Source organism: Trichechus manatus, unplaced genomic scaffold, assembly GCF_000243295.1.
Source record: "Trichechus manatus latirostris isolate Lorelei unplaced genomic scaffold, TriManLat1.0 scaffold00124, whole genome shotgun sequence".
NCBI lineage: Eukaryota > Metazoa > Chordata > Mammalia > Sirenia > Trichechidae > Trichechus > Trichechus manatus.
Genome location: NW_004444060.1, coordinates 935674 through 957610, shown reverse-complemented (window position 1 = coordinate 957610; position 21937 = coordinate 935674). Strand labels below are relative to the sequence as shown.

General features: G+C 33.7%; 1 protein-coding gene across 3 annotated transcripts in view; it reads right to left on the bottom strand.

The window, feature by feature from the left end:
• Positions 1-559: 559 nt before the first annotated feature.
• The window catches only part of CDH9 (cadherin 9), an 86257-nt gene continuing 64879 nt past the window's right edge, over positions 560-21937 (bottom strand). The window contains exons 5-11 of one of the 3 annotated variants that reach the window (XM_004384604.2): positions 20762-20949; positions 19533-19786; positions 9510-9646; positions 8906-9027; positions 5705-5822; positions 5360-5611; positions 560-1568 (exon numbers count right to left, since the gene is read on the bottom strand). In XM_004384604.2, the coding sequence (XP_004384661.1) occupies positions 1081-1568; positions 5360-5611; positions 5705-5822; positions 8906-9027; positions 9510-9646; positions 19533-19786; positions 20762-20949 (1559 nt within the window). In that variant the 3' untranslated portion in view covers positions 560-1080. The remainder of the gene's footprint in view (positions 1569-5359; positions 5612-5704; positions 5823-8905; positions 9028-9509; positions 9647-19532; positions 19787-20761; positions 20950-21937) is intronic. The other 2 variants (XM_023738879.1, XM_023738880.1) reach the window with 2 other exon arrangements.

Genomic DNA, 21937 nt, shown 5'->3' with positions numbered 1-21937 from the left:
ATCACCAAGTTAAAACATAGTTTTTCTATACAAAGTTTAGATATGTTACCCAAAATTGAGTTCATATTCCATGAATTGTCTGATCATGTGAAAAAAAAAATCAAAACTATCATTTTTATTCCAAAAACTATACTACTGATGTAGGAAGAGTGATTTAGATTTTTTTCTTCATCTACATAACATTACCTATACATACTTCATTTAGTCTCAAATGAAATCCACTAGTTATTCCAATAGTAAAGACTTGTGCAAAAAATTTAAAGTTTATTATCCATACTATATTTATAGTATTTTATATTCCAAACGTGTTTCATATCCTATTGATGGGCAGACATCAGTGATTCAAAAACTAGTGTTCATGTTTAAGTGATTGAGACAGAAAATCACAGCCTGTACCAAAGCTTTTTATACTCCCACCACATTCTAGTTCCAACCTCATGGAGTAATTTCTTAGCTCCTTTTTCCCTGAGTAAATCAAGTTTTACATTTCAAGATTTACAATTTCCAGGTTTACGTGAGATCAGAACTGCCTCTAAGAATTAAGTAAAATAAAATTTATTTTTATAAATACTAGTTTATTTCATAAAAATATACATTTATAAAAATATGAATGAATTAACACAAAGACATTCTTCAACTAAATAAATATGGCAGTAATAATCATTCCTACTTCTTTAGGGATACATTTTTTCCATTTTAGTTTACAAAGCAGTTGCACAACATTTCATTTAATAGGAAAGGTGACTATAAGTCAATTAGGAAAACATTTATAAAGTTTTATCTAAGAAAAGGCACAAAAAGCCTTCTAAGTATTTTTATTGATTATTCATGTGATATACCTTCATTCAGAGATTGTTAGGCAAAGAGGGTGAACTGGTTATTATTATTATTTTTTAATCTATGTCATTCGTATTCATTCACAGAAACTTACTGATTAAGGAAACCCTTACTAAGACAACACCTACGTATTGTTTGTGATTTCGATTTTGTTTTATTTCCTCCCAGAAAGAGAATGCAGGCCACTCAGTCTAGTAGTAAAGACAGTACTTCCACTAATATTGGTCAAGTCATACAATACTATTAGTCTCGGTCACTGTCATCACCCCCATACATATCTGCCAATTTTTTAAAACGAGGTCCCCAGTCACTGAGGTAATCATAATCTTGGTTACAATCTGCTGTGAGAGATTCCAAAGAACTGAGTGAATCTGCTATGGAGTCATTCCCTTCATAGGCATAGGTTGCCAGTGAATCATAAGGAGGTGCACTTGGGTCTGAATCGTTTTCTTTTAATCTTCGATGGATAAAATCTTGCACGTCAATATTTTCCCACAGAGGCACAGTCCTCCTTATCTGAAAAATAGTTTCAGGCATTACATCCCTTCTAAGTTTACTGTCTTCTCTTGCTTCAGGATTCCTTAGTGTGCCGATGTCAAAAGCTTGAGTATCTTCTTCCCCGCCCCCTTCATCATTGTAAGTCACAATGTTGTCCCTGACATCATCTTTTGAAATTATCAGAGGCTCCTTTTTTCTTCGTCTCTTCAATGCAGCAAACAGCACAACTAAAACTATCAACAAAACAACACAAACAATCAAAAAAAAAAAAAAAAGAGAAAAATAGTGAGATTCCGTTATACACAATTAAATATGTTATACTTCTGTGAAAGACTTCTGTGAATAAAGTTTATGGGGTGTAGGCAGTGTTATGGTTACTGCGGATGAAAAGAGTAACTATCTTACACAAATACAGACTGCGGTGGGCCAATGATTGTATGCATTGTATTGATAATGAAACAGACATCACAATGTCATTAATTTACTTTCAAGACTCACTCTCCTATGGAGCTAAGACTGAGATACTTTATTCAGTCATGGCTTTTGATTTTATTCAACTGAAGTTCCTTGACCCTTCTCTCTTCCCAAATGTACATTTGTTTCCAAACATTTAAATGCTGATATTATCCCAAGAGAAATTGGGCTCCAACTGAATATTTTCTAAATGACTCTATGAGATGTACGTGACCTCATAGAGTAAAACCCACAAAAGCCAGAACGTGTATAAGGCAGAAACCTGTCAGAGAAGGAAAACTCAAATATTTTCCACTAAAACCAGTGATAGAAAAGTGGTAAGACTGCACTCTGCCAAAGGCGAAAAACTTTCGAGACACAGAAAAACAAGGCAATCCTGTCTAGTTCCAGCTTTCACAGGTTTCACTGTATATGATGAGTTATGCTCAGAATCATCTTGGAGACTTTTTAAAACTTTTTGGTAAAAATGAGTTAAGTCTGTACTCTCTCTCTTATTAAAAGATGAACATAAAATTAATTAAGGCCAACATAGGTCTTAAATATATCACATTTATACCACGAAGTAGAAAAAGTGAAAAGTGGGTTCTTACTAAATATAATTTTGAATGAATTAATTTTAAGTACTTTATTTTTTATAAGTAAAATAAAAACCCTAAAGTGCCATTATTTTGTTAAGGTGTGCTTAGCAATTATAGTCTTTACTAACTCTCACAAATGAACCTTAGAATATATTCTGAGTTGTTTCTCCAGAGGTAGGTCAAAATTAACTGCTTCATTTCTCTAGACTGGAGTTCTTTATCTAGGATACGTGAATAAAATTCATTGAGACCAGGATAAGGAGTGGAGAAAAATACATCATATTTTTAGTAATTTGTAACTGAAATTTAGCATTTCCTTTCATTTTGAATATAGGCATCAAAGTGTGACTTATAACAGTACATATGACTATTAAACTAATAGAAAACACTGATGTATCTGTCATGAGAGATATCTCAAACCATCATTTTGTGCAACATTTGCCTTGCCTCTAGAACATGGCATTTATACCTTAATAAACAAGCACATTTTTTTTGTTTTGTTTAATTGAAATAACTATATTTATATTTTCTCATATATATTCTATTTTTATGAATTTAAATTATTTTTCTGAGAAGGAGGTACATAAACTTCATGAACCACCAAAGAATAAAAAGCTTAAAAGCCCTGACCTAAGCTTTAACCCACACTTCAACTTATAACAGGTACAAACTAGAAACTGCATTAAACAGGAACAGGGTAACCTGCTTCCATCCAGTTGATTCCGACTCATAGCAACCCTATAGGGCAGAGTAGAAATGATCCATAGGGTTTCCAAGGAGCAGCTGGTGGATTCGGACTACTGACCTTTTAGTTAGCAATCGAGCACTTAACCACTGCACCACCAGGGCTCCTGGAACAGGGTAGCTCTAAAATATTGCCCGTGCTATTTCACTAACTATCTTGCAAAGAGCAGATTCTCTTAACTATAGAACTGCAGAAACTATTTCTAGCCATTAGTATAAGGACTCACAATAAGATCAAGGGCATCTTAGTAATTTTTGATAATAAAATCCTTTGAATTACAACGAAATTTAACAAAAATAATAGAAAATAACTCTACATTTGGGCAATGAGATGGGAAGGTAAAAAAATCGGAAATGTGTGCCTTCAAAATTGCTCAGTACAAAAAGCTGGCAAACTTTTCAAAACAAGCCTCCTAGAATTCCTGCATAGAGAAAAAGTTTAGAGAATTCAGTTTGCTAACGTTATCTTTTATTTTTTTCTTGTGGGAGGCATGCTTCTTTCCACCCATGTATGTCTGCTTATGTGTGTGTACTACAGTAATGTAGAAATAAAAAAATCAATTGCAACATACTTGTTTTCATATTGTTCTAAATTAAGAAAATAGAACTGTCTGAACAAACAGTATGAAATCTGTAGCATTTAGCTCAAAGAATAAGCCAAATTTGAATCTCCATGGGGATACAAAAATATTTTACAGAAGAGTCGAACATTCTAGCAGCAGGTGGAGGTGGGGACCGCTGATGGTGATGGCAGTGGTGTGTGTGTTCTAAATGACCCTGGAAAAAATGTTTTTCTAAATAGTTGGATCATTTCAACTGAGACAATTTTTTCCCCTCACTTTTATCAATCCCTCACTGAAGTCCTGTAAGGATATCTGGCCAAAGGGATTTCATCCAGATCGCTTGAAAGGATTTGCAGTGAAAAGGAGCGAGAACATATGAGCATTAGAACATAAATTTGGCTAGCTTTCCTGTCCTAAGCATAAGCATTTTTGGATGAATATTTGATAGAAACAATTTTTTGGAGTGTTTTATAATGGAACAACTGTTTAATTGAATTAAATAGTTGTCCTGTTAGGGTATGCGCAATAAAACATTTCCTACTGGAAGCATGACTTTACTTTAAAAATATTGCAGGGCTAGGTATGACCACAGTGCCGTAGTGACATTTTGAAAACTAAACTTTCATTTTTGAATTTGATGTATTGTACCTATACATAATAATCGCTACCAAAAAAAATGAAAAAAAATTATATTTTCATGACAACTTTAATTGATCTGTCATTTAGATATTTGATTTACATAATTTAGTGTTTTTTGGTATTTTGCATGTAAAGATAAAGAAGTCTTTGGTTTTGAGAATAATGGAGAATTCTTAAGTAGAACAGTCTAGGTAGAGCTAAGGCACTTTCTAAATGAGTGATTTCTGACAAATTATTTAGCTTTTCTATATAAAAATAAAAGTTTTTATCTTATAGAGTTAATATGAATATTGAATCAATTATTAGAGCCAACGGCTTTTAGAACAGTCATCATGGTTACATAGCACTAAACACTATAAATATAAAACATATTTTAAAAGAATATTTTAAAATATTATACATATAAAATACCAAATCCATTGCCATTGAGTTGATTCCAACTCAAAGTGACCCTATAGGACAGAGTAGAACTGCCCCATAGGGTTTCCAAGGAGCAGCTGGTGGATTCAAACTGACAGTCTTTTGGTTAGCAGCTGGGCTGTTAACCACTGCACCACGGCTCCTTTAACACTACTCATTATTTCTTGGGTTTTGATCTCTAGAAAGCTAAACCTATCTCCACGGGGGACACACACGCACACCTATGTGCGTGTGTGTGTGTGTGTGTGTGATCAAAAGAAAAAAGAAACACCAAACCTGTTGCCATGGAGTCGATTCTAACTCATTTCCACCCTACAGGACAGAGTAGAACTGCCCCCTAGGGTTTCCCAGAAGCGGCTGGTGAATTCAAACTGCCGACCTTTTGCTTAGCAGCCGAGTCCGTAACCACTGCACCACCAGGGCTCCATATAAATGTGCATATATATATAGACATCTTTTTATTCCAGTTGAAAGAACAATTTTATGAACAAGTTAAAATTTTGCAATTTTGAGCTAAAGAGAAGAGTGCTATTCAGTGTACAATCACTGGGCAAAGAGGGAGTGCATTTTGTAAGTTAAACGAGCATTGAGAGCGGCATTGCTTACTCAACAGTATGAGGACACATAGAAGAATGGCAGTGAGAGCCCCCGTGCTCAGGCCAGCCGAGAGGATCAAAGCCTCTGCATTGCAGGATTGCATGTTCCCCTGATTGTCGCAGGCACACACTCGAATGGTAAGCGTGCCAGTGCTGCTTTGAATCGGATAATCGTTGTCAGAGATTAAAATTGGCAATAGATAGGTGCTAATTTTGTTGCGGCTATATCCATCTTTCCGAGTCATAATTCCTGCTGTATTATCTGGGGGAAAAGAAAGGCAAAAGCACACTCAGACCAGTTTGTAATTTTATATTTGAAGGTCTCATACATTTCACTTTTAAAGATGTGCTCTACCTTTATTGTCTACGATGGTGAAGTTCGGATTGAGAGGGAATTCTGGCACTGGTTCAAAGAAGAATTTGTGGCCTCGGGGAGGATCATCCTTGTCCATGACACTGACAGTCTGAATCAACTGGAACCAATAATCAATTAAGAAAACAAAACACACAAACAGAAACAGTAAATGTATTACTGAAATTTAAAAAAAAAATTGCTTTTCTAAAAATCATGTAAAGGTTTGTAATGATTCTGTCAAATGTAATTTATTTAAATAAGAATGAAAAATGTTCATTGATTGTTAGTTTGTAGGGCATCACTATGCATCACTGTCATTTTCCCTGCCATTGGCATATACATAGTTAAAGAAAAATATGATCACTTCCACGTCTATCCTCCTTTACCATTTTTATAAAGCGCCACCACTAAGCAGCACCCGTTGCTGTCCTGTTTATTCTGACTCATAGCGACCTCGTGTGTTTCAGAATAGAACTGCACTCTGTAGGGTTTTTGATGGCTATGATCTTGTAGCAGCAGATTACTAGAACTTTCTTCCCAGGCAACTCTGGGTAGATTCTAATCTCTAATCTTTCGGTTGATAGCTGAACACTTAACCATTTGTGCTACCCAGATACCCCAAGATAGAGTACTACTCTATTATAAATTAGTACCAATTTCTTGACTCTACTTGAGGACAATTTTCTCAAAGACCAAGAAAATAACTAATATATATATATATATATATATTTTTTTTTACACAAGTGCTAAGCACGGTCACACCCACAAATTAAGAATGCTATTAACTCATTTTTAGAAAAAAAGAACAATTTATCATATATCAGAAAGCAACAGATTTTAAAGGTAGAGACCACATTACTATTATTCTATATATTTTATTAAAATTGCTCGCTTTTCTTTGAATAGCATTTAAAAAGTTTAGGTAATTGTATAAATAAATGGTTTTAAAGATTTGTAAAAACATTATCAAAGTTTAGAAATTGCAGCACCTCTTGGCTGTCCTTAATATAGGTCAGAAGTGTGCCCTAGTGTAAGAAGGAACAGCAAATAACAGACTGTGCAGAATATTTCCATTTTATTTTGGAAAAAGCACGAAGCTACCCACCAAGGGTGCCTGTTTTTCTAGTCCTGGATCTGCCATTTGTGTGATTTGAAATTGCAGTCATTTAATTACCTTTACTTTCAGATTTCTCTTCCAAAAAAATAAACAGTTGCACCACTTCCAGTTATAATCTTCCAACATTCTGTGATGAGCAATTATTTGAAATTCACAGTACTTTAATCTAGCCATTGTCTTGGTTACTGAATCCCTTCTATAACCATACCACTCTGCATACTCACCAGGCAATGCTTTTACTCTTTAATTTGATATTTAATATTTCATTCATTTTATTGACAGAGTGACACATAACCACATGTTTCTTTACAAACACTTCTGAAAGTACATGGTTATTAATATGAATTTAATACACTCTTAAAAATTGGAGCATAACAAAAGAAAAAATGTATATAAAATCTAATATCCTTGCTCATTTACCACCTCATTCTAAGTAGCAAATAACAAATCTAATTTTAGTAATATTTTAAATCATAAGCAATATTTTTTCTTTGATTATAACACTCTGGATTCTTGAAGAGATTATATAGGCCATTGTTCAACCATGTTTTAAGAGAGTGTATATTAGTTGCTTAAAATACATAGTTTTTTTAATCTCGGTTCATTTTAACAGAAACATTGAATTTTTGGCATAGAAATTTTAATAGTAATATCACAGACTATAGTCATTATAATTACATAATATCAATGATAATTTATTATAAAATATTATACTACAAATGTAATATATCAAGAACTTACATGAATTAATAAAGGATCAGCATACTAATAGACAAATGGTCAAATAATACATACATAGGCTATAAAGATTTTTTTTAAATGGCCACATTTTATGAAAAACAATGTTTAACCTCAATAATCTGGGAGGAATTCACCTTAAAATTATTATGAGATATTTGCGTATTTACAGATATTTAAAACTAAGTGTTGTCCAAGTAAATAGGCTGTCATGTATATTTGGTGGGAGTATCACTTTTTATGTCACATATTTGGAGAGTTACTTGGCAGCATCTATCAGTAATTATGGATGAAATTTATTTATTCCCCCTTGATATCAAAGGAAAATAATGCCAGGTAGTATATGAATATAAATGTACTCTAATTCTCATCACAATCCTGTAGGTTATAGTAATATTTTGTTGGAAAATAAAATGCTTTTAATAGGAAGATAGTTGAATAAACTATAGTTATGCTATGAAACTTAAGCATCAAATTAAAAATAATCATTTACTGAACTGAGAAGATGTTCATTACCTGTTATAAAGTGGGGATATTTTTGTTTTTTTTGTCCCAGTAGCTAGGTAATGATTCTATATTGGTAAAATAAAAATAAAAATAAAAAATCTCAGTTGTGTATTTGTGTATGAGAATGGTGTGTGGTATGTATCTCTTTGGCAATAGCAGAAAAGCTGTATTTATTTTTTATATTTAAAAAGACGTGATGGGATTATAGGTGACTCTTACTATTTGCCTACATTTTTACCTAAAAAATCTAAATAACTAGTTAAAATTTCTTTTGTCAAAAAGTATTTTAGTGATATCCAGAATATTACTTTATAAAGGGATCTTGTAACTATTTTATAAATATACCTTTTAGTCTAATAACATGAAAATTAAGAGAAAAGCACAAAATATATCCAAGTGTTCTGACAGTCATTAGATGCAGCAAAATGTAATCAACAAAATAGTGATGCCCTTTATATTAGCAGAGAGCAATTTGTATTTGCTTCATGTGTTATTTAATAATTTATATCCATTCTATTCATGAATATAACTCAGCATCAGCTTAATAATTAATAATCTGACTTTTTACATTTGTGATATCTGTTATATACCCAGTGTGTAAATTAAAGCATGTAATGTGATTTCCCCTTTTGTATCATAGATTCCATAACAAAATAAGTTTAAAAAAATATTTTGTTTTGTTTTTAAATCACTACAAGTTCTTTGATAAGGGGAGATAAAGAAGTAGCAAGGATGAATGATAATAGTCTGCATAGAAAAAGTAGTGAAAATAAATTAATGCAATCACATCTGATTTTCAGGGAGAAAATTTCAAGCAAGTTTATAATAATTTTATTTACCTGCCCAGGTTTTGCATTTTCACAAACAAATGTTTCATAGTAGGTGGCAAATTCCGGTGCATGGTCATTGATATCTAAAATTCTGATGAAGACAGGAATGTGGCTACTTTGTTTTGGGTTATCTGCAATGAGAACATATGTAAAATTTCAGCCTCATTTATAGAGAAGCAGTGATGCCACTCGCCTCATTTGTAACTTAGCAACGGATCGTTTCTGTGGTATTCACCTTCTGGATTGGATTGTTTATGAATATCTCAGTTTGCTTACATGGTGCAAATAGAAGGCAACAATAAAAAAAGCAGCATATGATTGAGAACAAAGTATTAGTTATAGTAGATAATTTCCTTAGGCCAAATAAGTTTATTTGTATGAAGATAAGTTATATTTCTATCTTAGAGTAAGGTGTAAAAAAGAATCAAGTTTAAAACAAATGAATAATTTGATAATCATTAAAGTAATATAAATATCTAACACACTCTGAATTGTTTCTTTCAGATTTTCCTAATGATAAAATTATCTCTCAAGGAAAAGAGTCTACTTAATGCCATGTTTTCACCACTTTAGTGAAAGATAATGTGTTCAGATGGGTTTATCTCCAACTTACTTATTTCTGTGGCTGTAATTGTGATGTTGTGCCAAGGGGATGATTCCCGGTCAAGGGGCTTCAAAGTGAAAATAGAACCATTTTCTGAGTGGATACTAAAAATCCAGTCCATATCAGTGTGCCGGTCCACAGTGTATCTGGCAGAAAACAGATGCATAAGTCCTAGCACTGTTTATGATCATTAGTTCTTCCATTATTCCTTAAATTTTAGGCAATTCACACAATGAGCTGACAAAGACGTAATCTGTAAGATGCTAATAACTTTCTTGCATTTTTTAAAACAATTTTCATTTAAACAATTTGCTATATTTAACCGCTTCCATTGTTACTATTCTATAATTACGTACAGTTTAGTCATTACTTATACTCAAGAGTCCTTGTGGCAGCTTTTAAGTGAGCTTTTAAATCACGTTTGATTCACTTATCCTATCATAGGACTATTGCAGTGCTTAAGACATATTAAAAAGTCAGTAATTACTTGATAGAGTCCAAACAGCATTGAATAAATGGAAATTATGTAAAACAACAACAAAACATAAGAAAGTGTGTCCAGAGTCCTCTATGAATATAAGCACATACAGAGAGGGTATTATAAAATACATTGCGCTTGAATGAAGTACTACTCAGAGAACATCTCAGCTAAATCAAAGATTTTCCTCCAGTCTATTCCTCCAGCTTATTCTAAATAAAAAACGAAATGATATCTTATCAGAGATTTATGTGACTTGTTCTCATCAGGGTTGGATATGAAATCATTTACTTGAAACTTTTTATCCCTCTACAGAAGACAGAATAATGCTCCCTCCCCCGAAGATGTCCACACCCTAATAAGCAGAACCTAGGAACATTTTACTTTGCATGGCAAAAGTAACTTTGCAGATGTGATTAAGGTTAAGAACATTGAGATGGGAGATTATCCTTGATTACCATGATAGCCTCAATCGAATCATATGAGTCATTAAAAGTGAAAGAGGAAGGCAGAAAAGTGGATCAGAGAAATCTGACAGAAGAAAAAAAGAGGAGAGGTTTCAAGTGTGAGAAAGACTTAACCCACCACTGGTGGCATTGAAGATGGAGAAAGAGGCCACCAGCCAAAAATTGAAGGTAGCCCCTAAAAACTGGGGATGATCCTTCAGCTCATAGTCAGCAAGGAAACAGGGACCTCAGTCCTACAAGGGCAAGAAACTCAGATGACCACGCAAACTGAATGGGCAAGGAAACTATTTTCTAGAGACATCAGATAGCAAGACCTTGATTTTTAACACAGTGAGAATGTTACTGAAATTCTGACCTAAAAGACTATAATATAACAAATCTGTGTCATTTTAAAAACTAAGTTTATGGAAATTTGTTATGGCAGCAACAGAGAACTAATATACTCTCAAAAGAGAGATATGTTTAAAAGGCTAGCTTGCATGCAAATCCTTTAGTTACATCAGTCCACATGATGCAGTGCTAGCCATCATTTTTACGTCTGACTTTCTGTTATAGATTCTTTAATGGAGCTATATAAGAAAGTGAGTGCTTCTTACATATTAATGATCATATGTATAGGCTGAGAATCTTGTTAAAAATGAGATTCTGATTCAGTTAATTGGTGTGGGAGTCAGGATTCTGTATTTCTAACAAACTCTTTGGTCAAGCCCATGTTTTAAGTCCATGGACTAAGCTTTGTGTAGCTAAGGCTTTAGACCATGGGATAAAGTGGTTGGACTAAGGCCAGAAAAAGGAGGAGCAATGAAGGACAGCAAGCAGACTAACCAGTATCTGGTGTATTTTTCACTTTTCTAGATATCATGTTAAAGGCTATCGGCAAATGTTTTTTTGGGGAGCTGAAAAATTATAGCTCCCAGTAAAAATCTGTAATATACTCACTTCTGGCACTGGCTTTAACAAATATAAGTAAAAGGTATTTCATTTAACACTGTGAAATATTGACTTCTTTTGTAATATTGGATGAAAATATATTTATCTAGATTTTAGAGTTCATTTTTTGGGGTTGTTTTTAATAAAGGATATGTGAATATGTGAGCTGATCTATCATTGTAAAAAATATGCTGAATTTAAGAAATATAATCTGAACCCTCCTACAATTTAGTAACTAATGTAGAATTTATTTATATTGGTACAAATATCTTTTGTAATATATTTGAGAGAGAAACACTGAAAGTTACTAAAACAAAAAAAGTTTTATTTTCTCTACATACATCAATTTCTGCTTATGAATGAAAACAAACTTAAAATGAACAAAAAGAAAGCAAACATAACTCAACCATATCTATGAGTTTAATGGAACACACTTCACAATTACCGAAAAAACCAAACCCATTGCTGTTGAGTTGATTCCAACTCATAGAGACCCTATAGGACAGAGTAGAACTGCCCTATAGGGTCTCCAAGGAGTGGCTGGTGGATTTGAACTGCTGACCTTTTGGTTAGCAGCCAAGCTAACCAATGTGTACCAAGGTTCCACACTTCACAATATTCTCTTGTAAATATTCCTCTGCGTTGTTGGAAAGGTCAATAATTAACCATTATCTTCTTATGGCTGAATAGATTTTGGATTTCTTCCTACTGTTTGCATTGAACAAGAAGGAAAATAAAAATATATTTTGTCACATTTTGCTACTTGTCCTAAATATTATTAGTATGGGGATTTATAAGACTGAGGAATAATTAACAATTCTAACATCCACGCTCAGGTTTGATTCATTTGGAGCTTATGTGGGATCAAAATAAGTCACAGTTTCTGGATGACCTAGTCTTATGTTCAACCTTGAAAGACATTAATTTTCCAATTAAAAATTTAGAAAGAAGAATCACTTTGATGACTTATAAATAGTTCACTTAACTCGAAAATTGCAAACATCCAGGTCTGTATTCAGAAATCTTGCCCTAGTGCAAATGATGCTTTATAATTTGTCAAGGCCCACAGAAAATTTTCATTTATTTAGCAGACAGAGTTCTATTTTCAACACAGAATAGGATGTTCTGGTTTACCTATTAATAGTAAATACATTGAATTACAACAAATGACCAGAGATAGCCTGATAAATACTTAACCCAAGAACAAAGCTATCTTTATGTCCCGTGTGGTGACCTATTATAACAAAAATATTTTATTGATCTCCTTATATTGAATTTTGAACAATAAGTTTTTAAAAAAAAGACCACTGGCAGAATTTTTGTATGAATAGCTTCTGCAGGGAGAGGATCCAAACATACAGCCAGGATATAACAACTGGGAAAGAACACAAGAGAATTGAGCCTGTGGAAGCTGAACTCTGGTTTTGTTTGTTGTTTGCTTTTCACCTTTATGTTCTACAGTTAAGAGCCAGACACATATCAGATCCTTGTAGTTTTACTCACTATAAGTAAACATTGCAACTAAATTATGGACACCATAACAAACAAGTTATAGGCAAAAATATGTCAAAGAAAAGGTAAATATTTCTTTCCTTAACTGGATTCTAGGTACTTCTTTTTACTAACTATATAGTTAAGTTGTGGATTTGCTCTTCCTTTTCCAGTTTTTTCCCCCCATAAATATACTTTTTAGCTATGAAATCTGAAACCTTCATCCCTACTCAAAAAGAGAACCTGGCTATATAATGAAATTACTTATTTCATTTGACCAAGTAGTTCCAATATTTTTTAAGAGATAAGTGGAACTGTTTTATTATTACTATTATCATATACTATGCAATACATAACATATATATGTATATGCATATATATATATATATATATTAGGGAAACACTGCTATATATAAGTACACTTCCATGAACTAGCTTATGGTGAGATCACGTACACTTTATTGTTACATAACTAAATTTCTTGCCAGCAATTGTCTGTGTGTATGTGTGTTTTGCTTACTTTCAATTTGACAGCAGTAGAAAAGATTACTTCTAAAAAATGTTGAACTTTATATATATTGAGCATAAAAGAAGTGTGAAATGAGACAACATGTTCTTTCAGAACCTGTAAAGCTATCATCAACTCTATAACTTGGGATATCTGTGATTACTAATGAGGTGAGAGAGTTGACAACTGCTACTAATTGTAACCATAATATGTTGCAACTGGCAGATGTATTTCAGAAAATATGTTTGATGAATAAATTTACTAGTGGATAAGGATTAGTTCCCAAGCTCTCCCTTGAAAAATAGTCTTCCATGATGCTTACCATAGCCTATCTTTGCTCTGGGGACCAGCCATCCTTCTAAAATCCATCAGAGCAAACAAGAGTTTCATGTTACAACGTTGCACCTTGCTGAATTATTGCTGGCTTTTCTTTACACTATAATTGGAATCTAAAGCTTTTATTTATTTTTTCTTTTCTATTTTGCATACATTTTGTATGCTAACAGGAATCAGACCATCCCCTATGTTTTCAGGTAAGGCCTTATATATTGGCAGAATTTGCAGAATAATTCAAGGGACACAGTTTGAGATTAATTTGTTCTCTTAATATTTTCATTGTCTTTGTCATAATTCTTGAGACTTTACAGGTGAAGTTACTGTCTACTCTTCCTTCAAGGCTTGAGGACTTTATACAAATCACCTATTCTGGCATTGCTACAAACATGAAAAAAAATACCAGCCACTTTTATCCAATGGGAAGCAAGATTACAAATTTATTGTCAGTCTTTGACTCAGAAATTTTACTCTGAAAAATGTGTCCTGAGGAAATTATCAGATACAGGGGAGGATATATATATATATATATATATATATATATCAACCCGTTGCCATTGAGTCAACTCCAACTCATAGCAACCCTGTAGCACAGAGTAGAACTGTCCCATAGGGTTTCCAAGGAGCAGCTGGTGGATTCTAACTGCCAACCTTTTGATTAGCAGACAAGCTCTTAACCACTGCGCCACCAGGGCTTCTATAAATATATATACACACACATATATATATAATCTCCAAACAATCTGAATTTCCATCACTGATGTTTCTCCTATATAAGTGTGCTATTTATATAATACAAGTGTATTAAGACGTTTAATGACATTGGCAAATATTCACAATTATAAAAAACTCATGGACCTATATGTACATCACCTCAATTACATAAAAATGAGATAGAGAACACAAAAATTGTTTGTTTAAAAGTTGGAATGCTTAATGGAAATGTATCAAAATTACACTAGAATATCTATTAAGGGAAGAATTATAGATGTCTTACTTGCTACAAAATTTCCTGTGTCATCCATGATATCTAAAATAAATCACTATGATTGTATGATCAAAAAACATGTTTAAAAATAATTCTCTCAAATGTCATCTTATGGAAAGTATGAAAAAAAAGAGATGGATTTACCATCCCAACCTAAAATTAAAAAAAAAAAAAAAAACAGACAAAATATATGAAACAATGACTTTTGTAAACATTGGGCATCAGGAAACAAGGCCAGTAATCTTTAAAGAAAAGGAAAAAATGAGATGATCCCTAAAACTTTCCCAGTATGCTGCCTGGAAAGAGTTTCCAGAACACAATGCAGGAAGTGGGAAACCAGATGTGGTATGTCAATCTCCCTAAATTTAGGAGATGATGCTGAGTGTCCAGTGAGGCCAAGGTGGCTAGAGTTTTCATAGCAAAGTACTGCAGAGGACAGAGTCTCACAGAAAGAAAGAGCTACTGGAAACGGAGGAGGATCTCACTCAACTCTTCATTAAAGTACTAACCAGAACATGCATGAGAGCTGATAGCATAAAGGTATAGAAATAATCCATTAGAAGGATTGAATAAAGAAAATTACAAACTGACATGTAATCTAAAACAATTCCAGTTCCCACCAACTGGAGTGGAAAACCGCATAATTCACAGGACTTGGGGGAGACTACTCAGAAAGGTCTTGCCTCACTAATGAGACAAAACAAGTCCTAGACTAAGGACTGATGGGTTTACAGGAAATGATCTAGCAGAGTCCACTGTGACTCATGGCTACCTCATGTGTATCAGAGTCAGACTATGCTCCATAGGGTTTTCAATGACTGATTTTTAAAAGTATATCACGAGGCCTTCCTTCTGACACAACTTTGGGTCAACCCAAACTTCCAACCTTTTGGTTAGTAGTTAAATACATTAACAATCTGCACCATTTAGGGCTTCCAAATTGCAGCAAATAAAGCACAAAATAAAGATCCAAAAGAATCAAGGTATTTCATGCAACTTAACAATACTTGAGAACAAAGCTCAATAATATTTATAAAAATGCAAAGCTACCGAGTATAACATTGTAAAAGTCACAATCTCTGCCATCCAATAAAAAATTACAGACATGCAAAGAGGCAGGAAACTATGACTGCATAAAAAGGAGAAAAATATATATCAGTCAAAACCTAGCAAATAATGACATAGTTGATAGAATTAGCTGAAAATGACTAAAGAAAAAAAAACACCTATTTTAACTACATTCACTCTAAGATAGAGGAAAGAAAAAGCGTTTTAGGTAGAGTATATATATATTAAATAGAATTTCTAGACAACAAATGACAATATGTGAGAAAAAAAATACTGGATGAAATTAGCAGCATATGAAATGTATCAGAATAAAGAAGAATACACTTGATGAAGATGTTATAACAAACTATTCTAAATTACAAACAGAAAAAAAAGTTGATAAAGATAAACTTAATGTCAATGGCTGTGTTCAAGTGACCTCTTGTAATTTATTTCTCTGAAGGATATAAGAGTAGAATGAAAAATATTAAAGAGAAGCTGAAAATTTTCCAACTTTGATCCAAGCTATAAACACACATTCAAGAAGCTCAATGAACCCCAACTACAAGAGAAGCATAATATAGACGAGCACATCATAACCAAATTGCTTAAAACTAATGAGAAAAGTTTAAAAGGATCCCTATGAACAACTGAGAAATTACAGAGAGATTAAGAAAAATAAGGGCAGAATAGAATTAATACTGTACTGAAGGAAAATAAAACAAAAACTTCTTAATCTATAATTCTTACCAATGGAAAAAAAGACTGATAGTAAATAAGCCTAAAAAGGAATTGATATGGAATTTCTTCCCACCCCTCCCCCAAAATACAGAATTAATCCAAAAAAGGCATAAAATTAACAAAAAGAGAGGGGCAAATACAGAAATAATTGGAAGGTTGTATAGTAAACTTAACTGTTATCAATAATCACATTAAATATAAATGGTTTAACATTTCAATCCAAAGACACATAATGTTAGATTGCATAATAAAACAACATACAACTATATGCTTCTTACAAGAAACCTGGTTTAAATATAAAGAAAGAAATAGGTTAAATGTAAAAGGATGCAAAATATATACTCTGAACACAGTAATGTAAAAAAATATGAAGTCTGTATATTAATATCACACAATGTATGCACCTTAGTGTCCTGGGGCTATTATAACAATATATCCACAAACTGGGTTACTTATAAGAACAGAAATCTATTGTTTCATAATTCTACAGGCCAGAAGTCGAAATCAGATTAACAGCTGTGTTGATTCCTTCTGAGGGCTCTGAGAAAGAAAATGCCCGCTGGCTTTCCCCTAGCTTCTGGTGGCTCCCAGAAATTCTTGTTGCCCCTTCACTTACATCTGCCATCCTTCTTCTAACTCTCTGGGACTGTTCTCCTCTTTATAAGATAAGATTCAAAGAAGACATTCAGGTGGCTAACAGACACATGAAGAAATGCTCACGATCATTAACCATTAGAGAAATGGAAATCAAAACTACAATGAGATAACGTCTCACCCAGCAAGGCTAGCATTAATCGAAAAAACACAAAATAATAACTGCTGGAGAGGTTGTGGAGAGACTGGAACACTTATACACTGTTGGTGGGAATGTAAAATGGTACAACCACTTTGGAAATCAATTTGGTGCTTCCTTAAAAAGCTAGAAATAGAAGTACCATACGATCCAGCAATCCAGCTCCTGGGATATATCCTAGAGAAATAAGAGCCATCACACGAATAGCTATTTGCACACCCATGTTCATTGTGGCACTGTTCATGATAGCAAAAAGATGGAAATAACCTAGGTGCCCATCATCAGATGAATGGATAAACAAATTATGGTATCTTCACACTATGGAATGCTACGCAACTATAAAGAACAATCATGAATCCGTAAAACATAACAAGGAGGAATCTGGAAGGCATTATGCTGAGTGAATTTAGTCAGTCACAAAAGGACAAATATGGTATAAAACCATTATTATAAGAACTCAAGAAAAGGTTGAACACAGAAGACAACATTCTTTGATGGTTACAAGGGTGGGGAGGGAGGGTGAGGGTTATTCACTAACTAGATGGTAGACAAAAATTATCTTTTCAGGTGAAGGGAGGGACAGCACACACTACAGGGGAAGTTAGCACAACTGGACTAAACCAAAGCTAAGAAGTTTCCAGAATACAGTCAAACACTTGGAGGGACAGAGTAGCAGGGGAGGGTGTCTGGGGACCATGCTTTCAGGGTCATCTAGGTCAATTGGCATAACAAAGTTTATTAAGAAAATGTTCAGCATCCTACTTTGGTGGGTGGCATCTGGGGTGTTAAAAGCTAGTGAGCAGCCATCTAAGATGCATCAGTTTGTCCCAACCATCTGGAGTAAAGGAGAATGAAGAACACCAAAGTCACAAGCAAAGTGTTAGCCCAAGAGACAGAAAGGGCCACATAAACCAGAGACTTCATCAGCCTGAGACCAGAAGACCTAGATGGTGCCCAGCTACTACCAATGACTGCCCTGCAAGGGAACACAATGGAGTCCCTGATGGAGCAGGAGAAAAAGTGGGGTGCAGAACTCAAATTCTAATAAAAAGACCAGACTTAATGGTCTGAGACTGGAGCAACCCCAGAAAGCATGGAGTTCAAAACAGCCGGTACTGGTCACCCCAGAACTAAAACCATTCCCGAGGCCAACTCTTCAGACAAAGATTAGACTGGACTATGGGACATAAAATGATACTCCTGAAGAGTGTGCTTCTTAGCTCAAGTAGATACATGAGACTAAATGGGCAGCTCCTGTCTGGAGGTGAGATGAGAAGGCAGAGAGGGTTAGGAGCTGGTTGAATGGACACGGGAAATCAGGGGTGGAAAGGAAGAGTGCCCTGTCACAGTATAGGGAGAGCAATTAGGGTCACATAACAATGTATGTATACATTTTTGTATGAGAGACTAACTTGAATTGTAAACTTTCACTTAGAGTACAATAATAAAATAAGAAGAAAATTAATGCTATGTGCCTCAGCCTTATCATCAGCAGAAAAATATAGTAAGAGGCTCTACCTTGTAGAGTGATGAGTCAAATAAGACAATATGTCCAGAGATTAAACAATATATCCAGAGATATATAGAAATAGTTGTCATGGATTGAATTGTGTCCCCAAAAAATGTGTGTATCAATTTGGCTAGGCCATGATTCCTAGTATTGTGTGATTGTCCACCATTTTGTCATCTGATGTGATTTTCCTATGCATTGTAAATCCTATCACTATGATGTTAATGAGATGGATTAGTGGCAGTCATGTTGCTGAGATCTATAAGATTAGATTGTTTCTTAAGCCAATCTCTTTTGAGATATAAAAGAGAAAATAGAGCAGAGAGGCATTGGGACCACATACCACCAAGAAAGTAGTGCCGGGAGCAGATTACATCCTTTGGACCTGAGATTCCTGCATGGAGAAGCTCCTAGACCAGGGGAAGACTGATGACAAGCACTTTCCTCCAGAATCGACAGAGAGAGAAAGCCTTCTCCTGGAGCTGGTGCCCTAAATTTGGACTTTTAGCCTCCTAGACTATGAGAGAATAAATTTCTCTTTGTTAAGGCCATCCACTTGTGGTATTTCTGTTATAGCAGCACTAGATAACTAAGACAATAGTCCAGCAACTAGTTTGTGCTATGGAAGTGTTTGTATTATTACACTGCTTGATCACACACTGTGCAAATTTTTTTTCTACAAAGTTTGTAAATAAGGGAGAAAATTATAATTCTTCTGAAAGCATAAGTTTTCTCAAAGTACTTACTTTATTAAATTGTTCATGGCATCTGGGTCGTATGCAGTAACCTGCCCAATGATGCTGCCTTCCTTTACATCTTCATCTACTTCTATCAAGTAAGACACTTTGCTGAACACAGGAGGCTCATCTACATCTTCCACAGATATTTTGACCACCGCTGTATCTTTGAAAGGTCCCAGGTGTAAGAATCGTGGATCAAGGTGAGTGTTGCTTGCATCCACTCTTAAAGTGTACAGGATTTTGGTTTCAAAATCTAAATTCTGGAGTTCATTAAATAATAAAAATTAAAATAATGTAGAAAATATCAATGCAACACAATTTCAAAATTTAATAACTAGCTCTCTTGATGGTAACAACAATTATGGTTAAATAACTTTCTCAATCATTGCTTCTTTAGTATGTCAAATAAATTAGTAAACATTTGTTTTGCCTTACAATTATTTATAGGGAGTTAACTAAGTATATTGGTATACACATTATGATTGATTCCCATTTAGTAATGAATGTACTTCAGTTTTTAAGTGGTAAAAGGTAAATTATTATTTAATGGATATATAAATTAAGTATTATTATTAAAGTTAGACACAGTGACAGTTTAGAGGAAGGATAAAATAAAGAGATCTAGCAACCTATTCATATAAGTTCCTTACTCCTTCTTTTCTAAAATTGGTATTTTAAAAATAAAAAAGATTTAGAGTTCATTATTCTGAGCATTTGTGGAAAGTAAGGGGTGAATGAAATGACAGAACCAGGGCAATATAAAATAATGAATATTTTGCTGGATTATTCTATGTAAAGTTTCTGAATGTTCTCTCCCACTGCATCAAACACAAAAACAAAACACATAAAGCACATAGCATCTTCATGTTTCATCTGTTTAAAAAGACCATCACATTTATAATTAAAATATTTTTAAAATTGCATGAAATAACAGTGATGGCAACATGACTACTTTTTCTCCCGTGGAGGAATACAAACAAATATTTTTGAATTTAGGTATTCCTATACCTGTACCATCTGCACAGGAAGTTGAGGTTTTATATCACTTTATAAGTGTCAGTGATAAAGATGCTTAACTTATTGAATTGACCTCACAACAACTATCCCCAGGAATATGAAGGATAGACAGTATGTAAAGGACAGGTAAAATAAATCCTAGGCTTTCTTCTCTTAATTGAAAAGCAAAAATAAACTTCAGAGGGCTAAATGAAAAAATGAAGACAGTGAAAACAAACCTGTTTGACAGTTATAACCCCTTCCTGTGTATCCTTGTCGGTGATGACGTCGAACATATCTGCTCCGTCTCCTTCAGCAATGCTGTATTCCACCTCAGCATTTTCCCCCACATCAGGGTCACTGGCTTTTATTCTTCCAAGATGGGTTCCAAGAGGTACAGACTCGGGAGAATTAAATTGATATGTACCTATAAATTAAATCAGAGCTGTTTTAACTTTTCATCTTTAGATAACAAAAATCATTTCCTCTGCCTTTTTCACTTAAATAAATTTACTTAAAACTGGGAGAGTTTTTTCATCGTATTGAAATGTAACCTGTCAAAAATTATAGATCTATTAAATTGGAAAAATACCTTATAAAGGCAGAACACTCTCATTTTGTAAATGAGAAATATAACTCCCAGAAAGATAAATTGAATATGCCAAGGTTATTTAGATAATAGATGGTAGATCTGATATTAGAATCCAGAACTTTTGACTTAAATGGACAAGAAAACCAATTATTTATTGCTTATTTGGGGATTTCAAATTTGCCATTACATATTTTTACTAATATTAAATTATCTAAAAGAACATGCATTTACTATTCTGCATCAGGTGTAGAAATTTTAAAGAAGGAAAGACAAAATTCTTTCTTTAAAGGAACAAGAAAACCAACTATTGTTTTCTTGTTGTGCATGGAACATATATGTATATATACACACACACATACAGATGGATATTTATATACATAAATGTATATAAATCTTCTCTTTTTTGCTTTTTTTAATATTAATTACTTTAATTAAGGCATGGCTTCTTCTGTTTTCTGGTGGTCCAGCCATTTATTATATTAATACTGCTGTCATAAAACTATTTGCTCAAGAAACAATATGGACAATAATACAAAAAAAGTTAATAAAAGTCAGAAATATTTTTAAATGCTTACTGTGTGCTGAGCCCCATACAAGGCCTCAAGTATTTTGTACTAATTTATTTAATCCTGTCAATTATTCAAGATTAGTGTAATATCCTGAGGGGCAAGGCTCAAGGAAATCCTGCAGTCTTGAGAAAAGTAAAATAGAAAACTAAGGCCTTCTGACTTCGGAGTCTATTCTCTTTCCAATTTTCTTGGTGATTAAAAATAGGGGATTTATAAATCCTACTGTCTGGTGGTGCAGTGGTTAAAAATTACAG